This window comes from Staurois parvus, unplaced genomic scaffold, assembly GCF_062004578.1.
Source record: "Staurois parvus isolate SC_StPar_1 unplaced genomic scaffold, SC_StPar_1.0 ptg000401l, whole genome shotgun sequence".
Lineage (NCBI taxonomy): Eukaryota > Metazoa > Chordata > Amphibia > Anura > Ranidae > Staurois > Staurois parvus.
Window position 1 is genome coordinate 264,855 of NW_028318197.1, and position 21,532 is coordinate 286,386.

The 21,532-nt window shown below is 38.5% G+C and overlaps 1 protein-coding gene across 1 annotated transcript in view; it reads right to left on the minus strand.

Moving 5' to 3' along the window:
* Positions 1 to 21,532, minus strand: part of ACOXL (acyl-CoA oxidase like) — a 443,136-nt gene that overhangs the window by 196,330 nt on the left and 225,274 nt on the right. Inside the window, exon 13 of the mRNA XM_089686494.1 lies at positions 317 to 406. Coding sequence (XP_089542620.1) covers positions 317 to 406 — 90 coding nt within the window. The remainder of the gene's footprint in view (positions 1 to 316; positions 407 to 21,532) is intronic.

The following is a 21,532-nucleotide window of genomic DNA, read 5'->3' on the forward strand; positions in this document are numbered from 1 at the left end:
TAAACCTAGACTGCACAATTTGGAAGCAGTCGCATAGGCTTGCGTCCATTGAGAACAGGGTCTAACTAACCCCTCTTCTGTGAAGGTATACAAATTAAACATTTGACCTCCCTTTGATACTGTAGTGCTAAAATCTCCTGTATATTCCAAGTTAGCTCCAACCTGACAGACCTGTGATGTTAAAAGAGTTTATGTAGTTAGGTAAAAACAACAACTGTACTTACTATACTTTTTCTTGGCTGGATCAAAACACTTTATATGACATAAGGGAACATTTAGAAATTACAAGCTGCAGTAATAAAGGCAAATCATTCACCTGTAGCATAACAACGTTGTCACCTTCAAATGTCACAAAGACATCAGAGTCACATTTCAAGCCCGGTATTCGGTTTTCCATCATAAAGCCCTGTAAAAAGAAAGTGCCAGTCTTTATTTAGTGAAGAGTTTCACAGGGAACAACATTTAGACTACAAAGTAGGTGGTTCAACACTTGTATATTTTAAAAAATGTGTTTTTCAGTCAACTATTTCTGAGGTAGTTAAATCACACTTGACCCCAACACAATCCCAAAACTAAAATGTATAGTAAGGGAGTGAGTACATATTGGAGATATTGTAACCGATGCCCTAAAGTCAATAAACCTATGAAATTCACATGTTACATGCTATACAACACATTTTTGGGGTTGATTTACTAAAACTGTAGAGTGCAAAATCTGGTGCAGCTGTGCATGGTAGTAGCTTCTAAAGTCAGCTTTATTCAATTAAGTTTTGACCAAGAAACCTGGCAGCTGATTGGTTTATATGCAGAAGTGTGCCAGATTTTGCATAGTTAGTACTACTACATAAGTACTAACCTAAGCTCCTTACTAGATAATGGACACCATAAAGTTCTAGACAGTTAGTTTATCTGGAAATATCCTGACTTCCAGAGCATGGTCAGTGTACAGTGCTGTGAAAAAGTATTTGCCCTCGTCCTGATTTCTTTGCATATCTGCCACAGTTAAATGATTCAGATCATCAAACACATTTTATTATTACACTAAGACAACTGAGTAAATACAAAATGAAGTTTTTAAATGCTGATTTTATTTACCAAGGGAAAAATGCTGTCCAAACCTGCATGGCACCATGTGAAAACGTAATCGCCCCCTAAACCTAATAACTGGTTGTGCCAGTTTTAGATTTACTAAAACTGTAGAGTGCAAAATCTGGTGCAGCTGTGCATGGTAGCAGCTTCTAAAGTCAATGATACACTACCGGGAATAACTTGGGCTTCAATTTTATTTTATTTAAATTTTATTGATTTATATCTTCCATTACGGACTTTAATATATCAGGAGTATAATTTATTCATTGATTATATTGATTATTATTTGATATTTAATCGACACACATCAGGATATTATTCATTTCATCATTTCTTTCATTTTTGAGCTGCACAAATTTTATATATGTTTTTTCTGAAGGTTTTATGGTTTCCTTTTAGTGCACAGCTGCATTTTGCTATAAGCGCTCGCTGATTTTTTATTTATCCAGCTTCTAAAGTCAGCTTGTTCAATTAAGCTTTGACCAAGAAACCTGGAAGCTGATTGCACCTGATTTTGCACCCTCCAGTTTTAGTAAATCAACCCGTTTGCATCTATCTGTTTTTTTATCAGAGTAGTTAGTTCAGTGTCACTGAATGAGTTAAAATCTCAGTCACAGCCAAACATCTGACTGGGACTAGTAAACCTAAATTTTTAAAATCATCATAAAAGAAGTCCCATATAATTCATGTTATCAACACTTACTTGTTTTTTAAAGAAAGACTTGGTTCTCCTATGGCAGCTATGCATTTTAAGTATCTCACCTATGATCTCTGATAAGGGATTTTGTTGTTCTTGTCTTTTTTTTTTTAACCCTTTTTGTCTGAGTATAGATCTACTGCATGTTTGTCCCAAGCATGGGACACTCTGACATGTACAGTTGACTGATTCATTACCTCTGCTGGAAGTCTGTGCCAAGCATCATGTACTCTTTCTGCAAAGTAATACTCTCTAAGATTAGTCTTGAAATTCTCCCCTGCTAGTTTGAGGTCATATCCACAAGCTCTTAATCTTATCTTCATATTGAAAACACTGCTCTCCTGAAATGTATTCACACCCTTAACCACTTCCGGACCAGCGACGTACCCGTACGTTGCTGGAATTTTGGTGGTTGTACCAGAATGATGCCTGCAGCTGCAGGCATCACCCCGGTATCCTTTTTTTAGAGCTGGCAGTTAGCTCCCTTGTACAAGCAATTGGAGTGGCTAACTAGCCACTTGTTTGCTTGTACAAGCAGCAGGAGGGGATGTCTACACCCTCCCACCGCCGTCCGCAGCTCTCTCGGGATCTCCTGTCCCAACCGGAATCAGCTTTTATCGGCTCTCCCTTATAGTAAACCAGGAGATATGACCTGACATCACTTCCAGTTTACTCTTAAACTTTCGGTGCCATTTTTAAAAATCTGAAAGCATTCAAAAACACAGATCTTGGTGTTCTGAATGCTTTCAAGTACAGAGGAGGGGTTTGGGGTCTTATAGACCCCAGATCCCTCCATAAAGGAGTACCTGTCACATGACTATTGCTGTCACAAGGGATGTTTACATTCCTTGTGACAGCAATAAAAGTGATTAAAAAAAAAATTAAAGTGACAGTGTAAAAATAAATAAATTAATAGTTAAAAAAACAAATAAAGTACCCCGTCCCCTCATGCTCTCACACAAAGGCGAACGCACTGATTAATCCCACACATGTGAGGTATCATCACGAACATCAGATCATGGGCAGTAATTCTAGCACTAGACCTATCACGTTTTTTTGCAATAAAAGTTTAAAAATTGCATTTGAAAAACCACTGCACAAATACCGTGAGATATAGAAAATTGCAAAAAACACAAATTTATTCTCTAGGGCCTTTGCTTTACTGTTTGGGGGTTCTAATACTTTTTCTATAAAAAAAAAACCTGATTTTAAAATATAAACAAAAAGTGCCAAAAATGGCTTGGGGCTGAAGTGCTTTGTATTTAAGGATTCAATCACATTCTTCCTTTCCCATGCTTCCTCAAGACTATAGATACTAATTGATTGCATTCTCTGCTGGTATGTTTTATCCCTCAGATCTTAACCGCCTCCTGCCCGCCATATAAGGTAATGACGGGAGCAAGGCGGTTGTCTCGTTCTGGGAGGACATCAAATGACGTCCTATATACATCTTTTTCTGTAAATATTATTATTGCACCCTTTTGACCTTTTAGTAATAAATCTTACTTTCTGAAAGTGTTGAACTGTTTCTAAAGCTCTTTAATGCAAACTAAGAACCCCTGTCTCTGAAGAGCGATACTGTGTGTGTTTAAACCTCTATATACCCTGCATGTGGTGACAGTGGTATACATACGATTATTCAACATCATAGCGTTATTGCTGATATTGCTGAGTTTCCTCTTTCTCTGTACTAAAAGGAAGTGGTGGCAGTGTGAAAGGTTAATTGTGTAATAACCTGACCCAGTAACAATCGCTCCCAGGCTGCAAGTACACAGATTGTGGTCCATTAGCTGGAAAATCTTTGTGCAGGGTGCAGCTGGGCGTGGCATGGAGTCTGTTGACGCGATTGTCACACCCATCAGTGCCACATCAATGCCACATATCAGTGCCTACCAGTGCACATCGTTGCCACATATCAGTGCCCATCTGAGCTGCCTTTCAGTGTCACCTATCAGTGCCACCTATCAATGCCAGTCAGTGCCACCTATCAGTGCTGCCAATCAGTGCCACCTATCAGTGCCACTCTGTTCCGCCTATCAGTGCGCATCAGTGCTGCCTATTAGTGCCTGTCAGTGGTGCCAGTCAGTGCCACCTAACAGTGTCAGTCAGTGCCGCCTATCAGGGCCAGTCAGTGCCCCCTATCAGTGCCATATATGAGTGCTGCCTTTCAGTGCCCATCAGTGATGCCTGTCAAAGCCCATCAGTGCCACCTACTAGTGCCTCCTCATCAGTGCCACCTATCAGTGCCCATCAGTGCAGCCTATCAGTGCCCATCACTGCAGCCTAATTAGCGCACATCAGTGAAGGAGAAAAATCACTTACTTACAAAATTTTATAACAAAAACTAAGAAAAAACATTTTTTTTTTCAAAATTTTCAGTTGTTTTTGGTTTGTTTAGCAAAAAATAAAAAACCCAGAGATGATTAAATAGCACCAAAAGAAAGTTCTATCTGTCTTAAAAAAATTATAAAAATTTCATATGGGTTCAGTGTTGCATGAACACGCAATTGTGATTCAAAGTGCGATAGCACTCTAAGCTGAAAACTGGCCTGGGCAGGAAGGGTGTATAAGTGCCCGGTAGGCAAGTGGTTAAACCATTTTTTGGACCCGTCTCTGGACTCATTCCTATTAATATCCTTTTGTAAGTGATGTCTCCAGAACCGGACACGGTATTCTAAATTAGGTCTAACTAAAGATCTATATAGGGGAAATCAGAACCTGCTTGATTTCTGCCGATTAACCCTTTAGTAATGCACCCCAGAATTCTGTTTGTTTTCCTCACTGCTAGGTCACAATCTTTGTTCATTTTACAATCACCTGAAACAAGCACTGAAAAATCTTTTTTTCTCAGTAGTTTTAGTCAACATTGTGTCAGAAGATTATGTTTTTATGTAACACTGTATCAAATTCTCTACTGAAATCAAGATATGCAATATCCGTTAAGCAGGCAATGGTTCACCATGGGATGAATACCATCAGGAACATTGCTTTAATAAAGTGGTGCTAAAGCCAATATGTTTTTTATTACCTTAATGCATTAATGTAAAAAAATTCCCTATTAACTGTCCTACCCAATCCTCTCTCTAAACACTTAACTGACTCCTCTCACTACTCCAGAGTTATCCCATCTGCAGCACTGCTCCTGTCACTTCCTGATCTCACAGGGGACACTGACACTGAGAGCCATAGGCTCCTGCTGCTGTCAGTAAAACTTCTGTAAGGTGGGAGCGGGGGCGTGGCTTACTGGTGCTGTGTGTGTGTGTGTATCTATGGACACCCTTTGCAGTTGACTTGCTAAGGGGGCACTTGGAGGAAGAAGAAGCGGACAGTGCCAACAGGGGGCCACCAAACAGGAGATAAGGGACCATTCTGTGCAATATCGTTGCACAAAGTAGGTAAGTATAACATCTTTTTATTTTAAAGAAATATCACTTTAAGCATTCATCTGCTACATCTGGCCTCTAAGCTTCACAGCCAGAACCAATATGACCCTTTAGCTTGTTTTTGCTAATGCCATTTACTTTACTGGAAACTGAACAGAAGTCATTGCTTAAATGTTTTGCCACGTACAGGTCTCCCTTAGCATATTGTGATTCCGTATTATATCTTCTCTCTGTCACAGAAGCTTCTTTAACATATTTAGCCATTTCCCACACTTTCTGGGCTATGGCAGCACTGATAATTTGCTTGGCCTTATTTTGTCTGTGTAACGGAACCGGACCCCGACTACACTAGGGTATTTCCGTTAGACTCCCGCTTCCCTATCCGAACACAGATCCACGGACACCACCACTGACCATACAAGAGGAGACAGCACCAGACTTGAAGGAAACCAGGATAGACTGCTTTATTTTAACACAGACAAAAGATATATACACACAGTGGGGCAATACATTTAGTAACAAGAGACACACAGCAGACACCCCCCCACCAAGCCAATACACAAACACATACATCCCATAATAGTTTTCTCCCAAGCAAGACACATAATAGAACAATGGGACAACCACATGGCACTAAACAATGAACAACCCCCCACCTATACATGTCTACACAATAGCAGGACATTTCACCCTGCACCCCTAACAGGTACAGGGTGACTTACACATAAGAGGATATGAGGAGCTGAGAAAGGGGTCTCCCCACCTCTCTAAAGGGGGCTGTGTTCCATAGGCCCCTCACCCAAAGTGACTCCCGTCACAGTCTGTTTTCATACATTTCTTTATTGGCTACATTTTCTGTATCCTTGAATGATATGATATCCATATGATGATTTTTTTTTTCCTTCACTATTCTATTTACAGTATCTCTCTAGTGAGCGTTTTCTTTTGTTTACTCTTACATATTTGCCTGACATTTAATCTAGTTGTCTCTAGTATGATAGACTTTACCAGTGCCCACTCATTACTGACTTTTGGTCCCCATGTGATAAAAGAAAAGTTAAGTGAAAATAGTGCAATAAATGTAAGTTACATCCAAGTATCTAAACCCCCCCTGTCAAAAAAGCTTTTGGGCCAAGGTACATGCAGATACAAATGTAAATACATGAGTTTGGACTGCCTAAGTATAAAAGCATTCATTATGCAACACATTACGTAGTTATTAATGGCTAACACTAAACTGAAGACCTGTAGAGGCTTTAAAAACGTCGCCAATGAAAAATTTTTGGTACCAAAGTTCATTGTCATGTTGCTCGCAATTGTAAGGCTAGACATGTTTGATATCTTTTTACTTGGTGAAACCTCATCTTTAAAATGTTAACAAAAAAATTGGGTAATATATTGAGTTTGTGTGCCATAAATTAACTTTATTGTGTGACATATTGTCCAGGGTTTCATCCTTTAGAAAATATATCATGCTTGGTGGTTTTACTTTCTTTGGCCCTAAAATTATTTTTTTTACCTGTGCAAAAAAAAAAAATAAGAATGGCTTTGGCAGTGAAAGGGTTAAGCGAAGACACGATCACTATGTATAAATACATAAATGGTCTATATAGTAAATTTGGTGCAAAAGTATTCACTTTAAGGTCATTTCAAAGAACAAGGGGCACTCGGTGCATCTGAAGGAAAAAGTGGTTTAAAGACTATGTACATCTTTAGAACATGTTACATCCATGTCTACATGTTACACATTACATTTGTATTGTATTCCTCTTTGCCATATATAAGGTTCTGTATATGGAGCTACTAATGTATCTTGTTATCGCCTTGACTTTTGCAACTCCTGCCTTACTGGCTTACTTCTACATAGGCTATCCCAACTTCAATCTATCATGAATGCTGCTGCCAGCCTCATCTACCATGCCAAATGCTCAGTGTATGCCACACTTCTCTGCCTATACCTCACCCAACAACAACTAAAATTCAAAATATTAACAACAACATACAAAGCATCCACAACGGTACCCCCAGCTACATCACCAACCTTGACTCAAAATATCACCAATATCATCTGCTTTGTTCCTGGTCTCTATCTCTCTTGTCAGCACCTCCAATGTACAACTACAGTACTTCTTCAGAGCCTCTCCCATCCTCTGAAACTCATTCCCCCAATCTGTATGTCTGTCTCCTACTATGTCTACCTTTAGGCAGTCCCTGAAAACTCATCTGTTCAAGTAAGCCTATACCGACTATGGCTAGAAACTGAAATGTAACTTTTCCCATTAACTCATCCCCTCACGTAGTTACTACCTTTTGTATGACTTGCCCTTCCTTTAGATTTTAAACTCTCATGAGCAAGGGTCCCCAAACGCTCTTGTCTGGAATCTTATTGTAACTGTACTGATTTCGTTTTTATTGTAAAGCGCTGTGAAAAATGTAGCCGCAATAAAAATCCTGTATTATATTAATGATAATTATTTTTTTTATTTATAGTTTCTATTGATTGAACTTGATATGTCTTTTTTTCAACCTACCTATGTAAGTAACCACTCCATTAGCCAAATCCTCACATTTGCATTTACCTGCTGATGATAGAAATGTTCCTTTGCTCCCATCTCTGCTCCCATTTCTCAGCTCAAATACTTGTCCAAAAAAAACTCATGAATTCCATACTAAGTAGCTCAGTACCCTTGTGTAAAGGATATAGACTTTATTTGGATATAGATCTTATTTGGACAGCTCAATAATAGTCCGCCTGTTAGAAACATAACTAACAGCTTAAACCTTCAGCTTTACACCATTCTTTTAACCACACACTGAACTCTGCAATATGAAAGACTTTCCCCTTTTATGTGCATATAGAGAGGTAAGACCTCTGAAAATGAAAGAGTACAACTTACCATACGAAGATCCAGGACCAAACTCTGAGAACTGTTCTATACAGAAAGGTGCACAACAACCCTGCACTAGCTGACTAGTTTTCTTGACAATATTAAAAATGTGCATCTTATCTCTGCTGACAGTAGCACCAAGTAAACACCTAACTTGTAAGTAGGACTTGTATTCATAGACCATTGGATATCCCCAAGCAATAAACTGAGAAGTAGGCAACAACATAGCAAACAGCAGCAAACAGGTCCATAAATAAAAAGGATCAACAGACCTGAAACTATTTAGATGCCAGCTTAAAGCACCTTGCAGCTGAAGCTTGCATCAGCAGACCTGGAAATCCACCTGGTAAAACTTTGAGGTTAGAACAGAAGACAAGTGACAGTCTTGCAAACCTCCAAACCACTCACAATTCTAGTGGAATGGGCTCTGATAAGGAAAGAGGAGCCTTGGGGACAAAAACTTGGAAACTAGCTGCCTGAGCATCCTAATAATGGTGGAAGAGGATGCACGCTGTCCCTTCTCGGGACTTTCAGGAAGGAAAAGGAAGGACTGTTGAAGCAATGTAGTCCCTAACTGCTCTGACTGTATCCAGGCAATGGAGTGAAATCTCCTTGGTGTACTTCCAGGCAGTACATAGAGAAAGGAGATTAAAATCCCCATTGAGGTTAAAGGTAGAAACCACCTTGGGGAGGGAAGAGGGTCTTTGTATCTCAGGATCTTCTTGTCTCTAGGTAAAATAAGAAAAGGCTCCTTGCAAGAAAGAGCCTCCAACTCAAGACACTTCTGATGGTGATGATGGCCAACAGATAGGCCACCAATGGGATTTCCCAAATCTAGTGAAAGAGAGGCCTTTGAAGAACCAAGAATGCCAGATTAAGATCTCAGGGAGACAAGGGAGGTTGAAGTTGGGAATTGATAGGGAGTAACTCCCTGTACAAAGGTCTTGACATGAAAGTTCGAAGCCAAAGGTTTCTAGAATAGGATAACAAAGGCAGGACCCTGTCCATTTAGAGTACTAAGAATCAGATGTTGGTCCAGGCCAGAGAGAAGGAAAGCTAGTATGCAAGAAATATAGTATTTCCAGGGGTTGAGATGCCTGATCTTGCACCATTCAAGGTGCATTGGTTCCAGCAGAACAGGGTCCTCAAACACAGGATTGTGTTCTCAGTCCAATTAGCAACAGTTTGACAAATAGACATAACAGAGATACCACTGCTGCAAGACAAAAGATAGTATGAACCACATCAAATGAGCTCACAGTAGAATGCCTAAGGTACGAAGTCCTAGCTTATTTCTCATAACATGCAGGAGATAAAAGATCTTCTGCAGGATCATTTTTTGCAACCACCTCTCCTTCCTCAATATCTTCTTTAAAGAAGTTAGAGGATTCAGGAGCATACTGCTGATTAGATCCAGGTGGCGGAGAGCAGAAAAGTGCATTTGAGCCCTTTAGACCAAAGGTTATAGAAGGGCAAAGAGTTCCCCAAAGAATTCAGACAAAGTTGCAATAAAATCTGCCTTAGTCAGATAGGCCGTCTGATGCAAGCCTGACAGGGATCTAAAGTTAATGGAGCTTTGTCAACTTGCTCCATTGCAGTGGAACAGCTATAACCATGTGCTGGTTTTCCTTGGTGCCATCTTTAGCACTGATATCTATAGACCCTGCCTGGGCTGCATCATGTTTCTGCAACTGCAAGTGAGGGGATTCCCTGTGAGGGTATTTGCATGTCCAGGAAAGGAGCTACTATAACCCACTCAATGACTGATGTCTTCTTGCTGTGTCTCTGGCAGGTATAACACACTATAGGTTGTTATTGCTAAAGTTAAACAGTTCAAGAAAATATCAGAGACTGAGTTACACCGAAGACCAAACCACTGCTCTAGTACTGCATTGTGCACTGTAACTAACTGACCAGTGCTCATAAGCCAGAAAAGCATCCATAAAGAGCTGATAGTGCAGATATCACTCACAAATGTATCACAAAGAAAAGCTAGAAACTGGTTGACACCAAATAGTACTATGGCTCTAACTGGAAAACACTCTGTGGTTAACTGAAGATATAGTATATTCACATTTGGAAGTGGCAGAATGCACAGCTGATAGCAGAAATAACAGATAACAAGGGATCTTCATCACAGGTTAGAGACTGGGATACACTGAAGGTAGTACTATTGCTCTGGCTAAAAAGCACTCTACAGCTGACACAGTACACACAGGACTGGAAAGCACCAAATGTACAGCCGGGTGCTCAAATAACTTACCCAAGATATATTTGCACAAGGAAAAATTAGATATTGGATGATTTTCAAGGATATACAAGAGCTCTGAAAATGGAAAACACTCTGACTAAGTAACTGGGACAAAGAATGGAAAGTGCCACTTGTAGAGCCCAGTGACTGAAGGTCACATTCTAATATCTCTTCACTCCTCACAAACATTACTTCCAGAGGAGTCCTCAGGAACTGGAACACACCAAAGGCTGAGTCACAGCCCTGGACATGTAATGCGCTCTCTGGCAAACAAACAAGAACACACCAGTGAGTGTCATAAGCAGAACCCTGATTATAGACAAACCCTGCAGTCTTCAGTCCTGTGGGGCCCGGATATGCCCTCCAAGGATGCGCTGATGATCAGTCAGCCTGGATAGCTGCTGTGTGGAGACAAGCTAAAGCAGTGTACAGAAGTATTGTTGGAGGAGAAAAAATACAGACAAAGTCTTAAAAATGTTGACAAAAGAGTAAAGTAAATTAATAAAGATAGGGTTCTTTTTCAGCAAAGCTGAGGCAGCAACATTCATCTATGGGATTATTTACTAAAACTTGTGTGCAAAATCTGGAGCAGCTGCGCACGGTAGTCAATTAGCTTCTAACTTCAGCTTGTTCAGTTAAGCTTTCACAATAAAACCTGGAAGCTGATTGCTTTCTATGCAGAGCTGCAACAGATTTTGCACTCCCAAGTTTTAGTAAATAACCTTCTATGAATTACATTCATCCTTGTGTGCCTCAATGGGAGATAAAGAAAAAAATATATCTGTTTACACAATAAAATCCTTTTACAGTATAAGGGGCAGAAGGGGGCAAATATAACAGAAAACCCCAAAACATTTATAACAATTTTTATCCTCTGCTGTCATTCAGTTGATTAAAATTGGTAATTGGGCTTATACTACCTTCAAGGGCCATTGCAGGAGCACTACCGATAATTCCGGTCAAGCAAAAAAAATAATAATTAAAAATATAAATAATAAAGTATAAATAAATGTGTTTCTCCATGTTTATGCTCACCGAGCCTGTTCATGGTGGTAGGCAAATGATTGTTAAATGGTGAAAGCCCACCAATTAAAAAAATGATGCCACAAAATTAGAAGACAAAATAACCCACCATTTTTTTCTTATTACCCTATATAAATCAGGAGAATACTGAGCCGAATCATTTCTTTGCTTTTCCCCCCGCACAGATGTTTTGAAAGAATATTTTATTAGTTAAAATAAACCACAAAACCCAAAATGAACAGGACGTGCATCAGGAGGTGAGGCATAACCAGCTGTGTGTTATGTTGTGGAGTGGAAAATTTGAGGATAAGCAGCCTTGTCACGTGAGTGCGGCAGGTTTTGGCATTTCAAATAAACAATAAAATAAATCTATAAACAGAGTTGGGGGAAAAATAAAAGTCACGTAAATTGCACTAGTGTCCGTTCCAGGAAAATTCATATTTAGAGGAACTTAACTTTTAATGTGTTTGACTCTCTACTTCCCCACTAACTTTATTATGTATTTTAAAAAAGAATAACTAACCACACTAAAACTGATTAAAGAGTACCTATTTGGATTCTGGAAAGCATTTTACAACTGCTTTCAATATTTTTCCATTTTGTTAAGCTGCATAACACAAAAAGTCCAAGAAATTAAGTTAACAATTTAAAGAAATTCTACAACAATCAAAACCAAAAGCTCTGTGTAGTCAAAACGTGGTGTGTATCATACACACCAATCTAAATACATCTCCAAATTTGGAGAAGCTGGGTAATTACCTAATAAGTATCATTTCTTAGATTTTAACTTTTATGAGCTCAGTTGTGATGGAACATCATCAGTGGGGTACAATAACCTCAGAACATATCTGTATACTTTTTAATTGGGTTTTATGCATTGAACACAGAGGAGGTAGTCTGCTTCTCCCTGTGTTTCACATCCATCATGAATTGATCTATGCATGTTCAGAAAAACCATATAATCTTGGCCAGCTTGGGTTCCATGGCAAGCCTGCTTTATCATATTTAGGACCTAACAATCTTGCTGCATGTAAAAGCAAATGTTGGTTAAAATATTTTGTATGTGATAACTAGGATGTGCGATACATTAGCTAGCATTTATGGAATTTGTTTTCCATATGTAGGTCCAATTACTAAGATCTTAGCTGAATAACTTGATAACATCATTTTGCAATCCCCTTTACAGCAGAGCTCAGACTGAGAAAGGGAAGCAGCACAAGGAGCCAATCAGTTATGCTGAAGTGCTTATCAGTTAACAAAGAGCATGTTGATAAGAGGAGAGAGCAGAGTGACATAGAAATAAGCTCATCAGTCTGCTGCTTCTCCTTCACTGTCTAATCATAGGTTGGAAAGGGACAAGATATAGTTGGAATACTTAACTGTAATAAAGAAAAATCAAGTCTACAGGCTGACTGTACTGTTTGGCAGGGCTTTGTAAATCCAAATTGGATGGCTATGGTAAGTCAGTTATTTATTTAGGTGTTTCTTGCATTCAGCTTTGATTAAATTTCAAAATTAATTTTTACTCTCTTCAAATCTGCAGCTTTCATTAAAATAATACCTGATGATCTTGCCATGAGGACCCTGGTTCAGGCACTTGCTATTATAAAATCACTGTCCCTGTCTCCTACATTGTCACCCTGTCGCATGAATTTCCAATGAAGACTAATGGACTTTTCAACACACACTATGAAGTTATGACCATCATCAGGAAACCCACTCTAAGAAATGCTATGTGACTATCCCTGTTGTACATGCATCTAGGACGTGACTGTAAAGAGACTGCATGGAATCAACAGCACTAAGAAATAACAAAGGATTAGAAAATGGTGACAACTATTTTAACCATTTGCCGCCCGCCCTATGGCCGAATGGCGGGCGGCAAATGTCATCAGCGTTCTGGGTGGACGCCATATGGCGTCCTCCCGTACATGCGCAGATTGCGCTCCTGCAGAGTGGCGCGATCTGTCACCGGCTGTGTACCTCGGACACGGTCGATGACAGATCTGAGTATCGGCCCCATTGCCGGTACCATGTGACCTGCTGTGACCAATCACAGCAGGTCACATGACAGTTGTATACAATGGATGGCTTCATTCATGCCATCCATTGTATACTAGTGTCTAGCTGTGAATGGTCACAGCGATCACATGCACATGTCATGTGATTAGCTGTGGCCAAATCACAGCTAAGCACAAAAAAAAACAAACAAAAAAAAAAACCCTGAATGAATCGATGTCATTCAGGTAAATGCTTGCTTATAGCAAATTAATTCTTTGCTATAAGCAAATTGTGTAAAAAAAAAAAAATACTGATCACTTCCCCAAAGTAGTATAATGTTGCTATGGTAACATTGTACTACTTTGTTCATAGTGAAATATGAAAAAAAAATCTTAAAAAAAATTTAAAAAATTTAATAAAAAATAAAAATAATAAAAAAAAAAATATATATATATTTTTTTTTTCATACTGTCACCAGTCAGTGTCCCTGATCACCGCCATGCCAGTTATAGGATTACGCTGTACTGCACTGGTGACAATATGTAAAAAAAAAATTGTGAAACAAATTTTTTTTAATTTTTTAATTTTCCGAAAAATTATGACAAAAAAAATACAACTTCAAAAAACTCGCCATGCCTCTTATGAAGTACGTCGGACTGTCTACTTTGCAAAAAGGGATCATTTGGGGGATATCTGTACTGTTCTGACATTCTTGGACCTCAAGAAATTAGATTGGCTGTCAGTACTTCAGGATTGATCAATATTCAGATCTATACCATAGTTTGTGAACTCTATAACTTTCCTACAAACTAAAAAATACATCCTAATTTGGGTTATTTTCACCAAAGACATGTAGCAGAATACATCTCGGCCTAAATTTATGAAGAACAATTATTTATTTGCAAACTTTTATAACAGAAAGAAAAACTCTAGTTGTGTGAAGAAAATTATAAAATTTTAGTTTGGGTACAATGTTGTATGACCGTGCAATTGTCATTCAAAGCGTGAGAGTGCTGAAACCTGAAAACTGGCCTGGGCAGGAAGGTGTAAAATTGCCCGGTATTGAATTGGTTAAAGCAGACATTGACTGTATCTGAGCACCACACACTGAAAAAACAATTTAGCAGTCATCTTGAATAAAAGTAGATGTCTCATTTACTTCCTGGAATCCATTTGCCCTTAGCTCAGGCATGCAGACAGAAGGGCGTGCTTAGCTAAGAATTTGATTGACAGCAGCAGGAGCCAACTGCTCCTGCTGCTGCTGGAGTCCTGTGTGAAGAGGAAGATAAGGGGGAAAAGACAAAGCCATGGACAGTGCTGGATCTCTTTTCCCCTCTCTGCCCCATCACACAGGGAAAGGGGAGGACAGAGAGCAGTAAAATGTTTTTTACTTTAATGACGGGAATGCATTAAGGTAAAAGACGTTTTGGTTTAAAAAAACACTTTTACAGTATCTGAGCACCACAAACTGAAAATGCTATTTATTTCATTTTCAATATTTTGTTCAGAATCACTTTGAAAAACAAGCCCTAGCATTTCTAGCTGCAGTCATCTTGAGTAAGAACAGATGATTCATGTGGCATTTACTTCTTGAAATCCATCTGTCCTTAGCTCAGGCATGCAGACTGGACGGTGTGCTAAGTTGAGAAAACCCTTCCTCTCCTCTTTCAGTTGAAAAATAAAAAAAACGTGCCAATGAAGACTCCTGGAAGGTATGATAAATAAATAATAAATAATGATAGAAAAATAGTTTAAGTAAATATAATATACTTTCCTATTTATCTACTTGTAGCATAAGGATTAAAAACAGTTAATAATAATTAATAAAATGTTGATTGAGAGAGTTTGGTTCTGCTTAAAAAAAATTATATTATGTACATGACACAGTGCTTTGACAAACGAAATGTCATTTACCGTTCACCAAAACATGGCAATACTAAACCAGCTTACCTGAGCCTGTTCTGTCACACCTGTTCTAACTTTGGCATGTTACCTGAAGCTGAACTGCTAAAACTCTGGACTTCCTGAATGTAAAGCTATTGCTCTTGTTTTCTCCCCATTTACACACCTGCCATCAGTTCCTGTTTTTTTGTCCTAGGATTTCAAACAAGCATATCTACAACCATGAATAGTTCAGATATATTTTACTCTGCAGTATCACATGGATGATTATGTACAGCATTCTAGCACATCCTGGTGTAAAATACTTGTACTGCATACACTACACTAGTACCCTGCCTTTGGGGGTACCATATATTGGGCTTACCACCTGCTGCCCTCTCTGTATTAGGAGATGCTTGGTTAACAACATCTAAAAATATTGGCGATAAATCAAATAAATACTTTAATATACTGTAAAACAAGTATTTACAAGTATTTATCAACTACCCTTTCTCTATGTCTATATCTGTACGTATCTATAAAACACTCTCTATAAAACAGCTTGATTTTATCTAGCGGCTAATGAGGATTAGAAATGACAGAGGCCTGCACTATTCTGTAATCTGAGCAGAGTCTCACAGTGTTTCTTGAACTGTTTGTGTTGGCTGGGTCTTCATGCTCACATCTGTTTGTAACATGTCCTAGTTCTGCAAAACCCCAGCATAATCATATAATCATGTGCAGAACTATATTTTTACGTCACGCAATGGACAGAAATCTATTATGGTTTGCTTTGCATGCTGTCAACTCTGGAGACGGGCAAGTATACTGGTTCTCATTATTCATCTACAACTTTTAGGGGGCTATTCTTGTGGAGCATTAGATTCAAAACTAGATTCAAAGAACTAGATGTGAAGTACTAGTTTCAAAACTAACATTTTATATTATCTTCAGGGTGTATACAGATGATAACTTTATCTACCGATGTCCCCAGAATTTCCTACGCAGATGTAGACTTTTTAAAAGTAAATATTTGCATAAATATAGGCACACTTCTCCAAACCCACCTGTCAGTGCTAGGACCTCAAAATAGCAAGATCAGGCACTGTTACATTCTGTATGTGTGTTCTGAAGGAGGGATGTCTCATATACTGTGAAAAATCATTTGTCTCCCTTCCAGATTTTTTTTTCTTTGCATACTTGTCACACTTGATTCAGACCATCAAACAAATTTTAACAGTGCACAAAGATAAGCTGAGTAAATACAAAATGCTGTTTTAAAATGATGAATTTATTTATTAAAGGAGAAAAGCTGCCCAGACCTGCCTGGCCCTATGTGAAAAAGTAATTGCACCTCCCCTCTTTGTTAAATCATGAATGAACTGTGATTTTTTGAAAGCGGAGTTGAATTTCACTTGCCACACCCAGGCCTGATTACTGCCAGAACAGTTGAATCAAGAAATCACTTAAACAGAAGCTGTCTGACAAAGTGAAGCATGCTCAAAAGGCAACACATCATACAATGATCTAAAGAAATTCAAGAACAGATGAGAAACAAAGTAATTGACATGTATCAGTCTGGAAAGTGTTACACAGCCATTTCTAATGATTTGGGACTCCAGCAAACCACAGTGAGAACCATTTTCCACAAATATAGAAAACTTGGAACAGTGGTGAACCTTCCCAAGAGTGACCAGCCTTCCAAAATTACTCCAAGAACACAATGATAACTCATCCAGGAGGTCATATAAGAACCCAGAACAACATCTAAAGAACTGCAGGCCTCACTTGCCTCACTTAAGGACAGTGTTCATGACAAAGAGAAAGAGACTGGGCAAAAATGAGATCCTTGGGAGAGTTCCAAAGTGAAAGCCACTGCTGACCAAAAAGAACACAAAGACTCATCTTACATTTGCCAAAAATAATCTGTGGAATGATGAGACAAAAGTTGAATTTTTTGGAAGGTGTGCATCCCATTACATCTGGCATAAAACTAACACAGCATTTCATAAAAAGAACATCAAACCAATGGTCAAATGTAGTGGTGAAGTGTGATAGTCTGGAGCCGCCTGCCAGCTTTGGGACCTGGACGACTTGCCATAATTGATGGAACCATGAATTCTGTGCTCTACCAGAAAATCCTGAAGGAGATTGTCTGGCCATCAGTTCATGACCTCAAGCTCAAGTGCACTTGGGTTATGCAGCAGGAAAATGATCCAAAACACACCAGCAAGTCCACCTCTGAATGGCCCAAAAATAAACAAAATTAAGGTTTTGGAGTGGCGTAGTCAAATTCTGGACCTAAATCTGATTGAGATGCTGAGGCTTGACCTTAAACAGGCCATCCATGTTAAAAAACCCTCCAATGTGGCTGCAGTAAAACAATTCTGCAAAGAAGAATGGGCCAAAATTCTTCCACAGCGATGTGAATGACTCATTGTCAGTTATCGCAAACCTTTGATTGCAGTTGTTGCCGCCAAAGGTGGCACAACCAGTTATTAGGTTTGGGGGCAATTACGTTTTCACATGAGGCCAGGCAGGTGTGGACAGCTTTTTTCCCTTAATCATTATATAAAAACTGCATTTTGCATTTGCTCGGGTTATCTTAGTGTAATATTAAAAATTTGTTTGATGATCTGATTAATTTAAGTGTGATAAATATGCAAAAAAAATCAGGACGGGGCAAATACTTTTTCACAGCAGTGTACTCTCCCCATACTCTGGAAGTCAGGATATTTTCAGATAAAAGAACAGTCTGGAACTTTATGGTGTCCGTTATCTAGTGAGGAGCTTAGATTAGTACTAATGTCAGGCTACAGGTCTTTAAAACTGGTCACAGTGGGGATGATTTACTAAAACTGGAGAGTGCAAAATCTGGCGCAGCTCTGCCTAGAAACCAATCAGCTTCCAAGTTTTATTGTCAAAGCTTAATTGAACAAGCTGAAGTTAGAAGCTGATTGGCAACCATGCACAGCTGCACCAGTTTTGCATTCTCTGGTTTTAGTAAACCAACCCCGGCGATTTACACAACACTTTACATAATATTGTACATTCCCATCAGTCTATGCCCTCAAGGAGCTTACAGTTAAATGTCCCTTACTCATATTTATACACACACATATACGGGGGCCAATTCAGACAGGAGCCAAATAATCTACTAGCATGACTTTGGAGTGTGGGAGGAAACCCATGCTGGCACAGGGAGAACATGCAAACTCCAGGCAGGTAGTGCTGTGGTTGGGATTCGAAGCAATGACCCCAGTGCTGCCAGGTAGAAGTGCTGAACACCACACCACTGTGCTGCTATAGGAAATAAAAACTCATCTTTTTTACTCATGTAGGACTAACAACATGCCAGTAATAAGTGCCTTTCTGTTCCTCTCACACACAATTTAGCTAAGCATCACAATATGCAATTTTGTACATATAAGCATCACAATGACTTCACAATTATGCAGTTTAACACTTGTGCTTGTCATAAATAGAGAGATCTTCCATCTAATATGAAAAAGTAGTACAGTAGAGGTCATAATAAAGCACCCTAGTGGCTGTGAGTTCCAATTCTGCACCCTAGTGGCTGTGAGTTCCAATTTTGATTTAAATTATATATTACTTTTTCATACATGTTGATAATTAAAAGATTATTCCCTTTCATCAGAAGTGATGGAGATAGGACTGTATTAAGTAACTGCTGCTCTGTTGTCATGAACAAACAGATTTTAAAATCCACTTCTAATGGATTGAAGGAAAAAAGAGTTCCTTCACGTTATATCTGTCTGATTAAACCCCATTAATCTCAGATAACCAGACAGAAATTATAGACAGTGGTTCAATTCTTTTTACAGGATCATTATAATAAGGATGGTTCTTGTCATTATCAGATCATTTACAGTGATCATATAATATCCTGTGCTATACTCTTTATTTTATATTGTCAAATAGCAAAGGATAAGACACCAAAATGAAAACAATCTTATTTCCACACTGGAGGTTTTGTAATAAAATTGTGTGTGATAAATATGAGGCTTATTGTGGCTGAACACCACTTGGGACAGTTTTGTGGTTCTATTTTTCATTGTCTGTACTGACATTCTAAGAAATATTAGACATGTTTATGGATTGTAATTGGTCGTAATAGCAAAAACCCATTGACAAAGTTTTCAGAGTGCAACAACAATGCTCAAGGAGGTTAAAAGCTTTTTAAGGACACTGATCAATGTGTTTAAACATTCTCTTTTTATTGCTCAAAACATTTTTCAAAACATATTATTTTTAGACTTTCAAAGCCGTGTTAAAGATGCTGAAGTTAAAAAACAAGTCTAGCTTTCCACCTAAAAGTTAAAAGCCAAGTCAGTAAGTTAAAAAAAAAAACCGGTCTTGTGCACATGGGTATAACAAATGTTGTTTTTATCCATGCAGTTTTATTTTACAAATCTGAATGTAGCAGTATCATTTTCAATGGGCTCACACACACACTTAAAAAATCAGGACTGTATTTTACACTTCACTCGTGTAAACATTTATGATAACATTTATAAGCATACAATATAGTTGCACTTTTATGGAGCCGCCTGCATCATATCAACAAAAGGCTAGTTATGCTGTAATGCTGTACACATGTAAAGGTTGCTCAAACCTTACATGAGTATAGCGTACAGAGCACTTTTTACACAGGATCCAGCAAGAACATTTTAAACACTCTTTAACCATTAGCCGCCCGGCCAATGGCCGTTTGGCGGCTTGAAATGTGCTCCTGTATTCCGGGTGCACGCCATTTGGCGTGCTCCCGCACATGCGCGGTTTGCGCGGTTGCAGAGCGACGCAGCAGTGCGATCTGTCACCGCCTGTGCACCTCGGACACGGCCGATGACAGATCCGAGTACCGGCTCCCGTTGCCGGTACCATGTGACCTGCTGTGACCAATCACAGCAGGTCACATGACAGTTGTATACAATGGATGGCTTCATTCATGATGCCATCCATTGTATACTAGTGCCTAGCTGTGAATGGGCACAGCTAATCACATGCACATGTCATGTGATTAGCTGTGACCAAATCACAGCTAAGCACAAAAAAAAAAAAAAAAAAGGCTGAATGAATCGATTTCATTCAGGTAAATGCTTGCTTATAGCAAAGTAATTCTTTGCTCTAAGCAAATTGTGTAAAAAAAAAAAAAAAAAAAAATACTGATCACTTCCCCAAAGTAGTACAGTGTTACTATGGTAACATTGTACTATTTTGGTCATAGTAAAATATGAAAAAAAAATCTTAAAAAAAATTAAAAAAAATGTAATAAAAAATTAAATATAATAAAAAAATTTAAAAAAATTTAAAAATATATATATATATTTTTTTCATACTGTCACCAGTCAGTGTTGCTGTTCACCGCCATGCCAGTTATATGATGACGCTGTACTGCACTGGTGACAGTATGTAAAAAAAAAAATAGTGAAAATAATTTTTTTAATTTTTTCATTTTCCGAAAAATTATGACAAAAAAATACAACTTCAAAAAACTCGCCATGCCTCTTATGAAGTACGTCGGACTGTCTACTCTGCAAAAAGGGGTCATTTGGGGGATATCTGTACTGTTCTGACATTCTTGGACCTCAAGATATTAGATTGACTGTCAGTACTTCAGGATTGATCAATATTCAGATCTATACCATAGTTTGTGAACTCTATAACTTTCCTACAAACTAAAAAATACATCCTAATTTGGGTTATTTTCACCAAAGACATGTAGCAGAATACATCTCGGCCTAAATTTATGAAGAACAATTATTTATTTGTAAACTTTTATAACAGAAACAAAGAAAAATGTGTTTTTTTTCAAAATTTTTGGTCTTTTTTTGTTAATTTAGCAAAAAATAAAAACCCCAGCGGTGATTAAATACCACCAAAAGAAAGCTCTAGTTGTGTGAAGAAAATGATAAAATTTTAGTTTGGGTACAATGTTGTATGACCGCGCAATTGTCATTCAAAGTGTGAGAGCGCTGAAACCTGAAAAATGGCCTGGGCAGGAAGGTGTAAAATTGCACGGTATTGAAACGGTTAAAGCAGAACTGTGCTTTGCAAAAAACAACTCTGGTGTAATTTTTTTCATGGTGTTGCTGCCACTTGCCAACTTTTAAGCAAAATTATTTGTTTGTATTCCATGTTATGTTGCCTTCCTCAACTTTCACCCACCATCATGCCTCATCCTTCTCAGGCTCTCTAACTCCTGAGATATGGACTGAAAACAGTGGAAGTGAAAAGGATGGGACTTGGAATAAATATTTCAATGTATACAGCACCATGCACTGCAACTTTTGCAAAA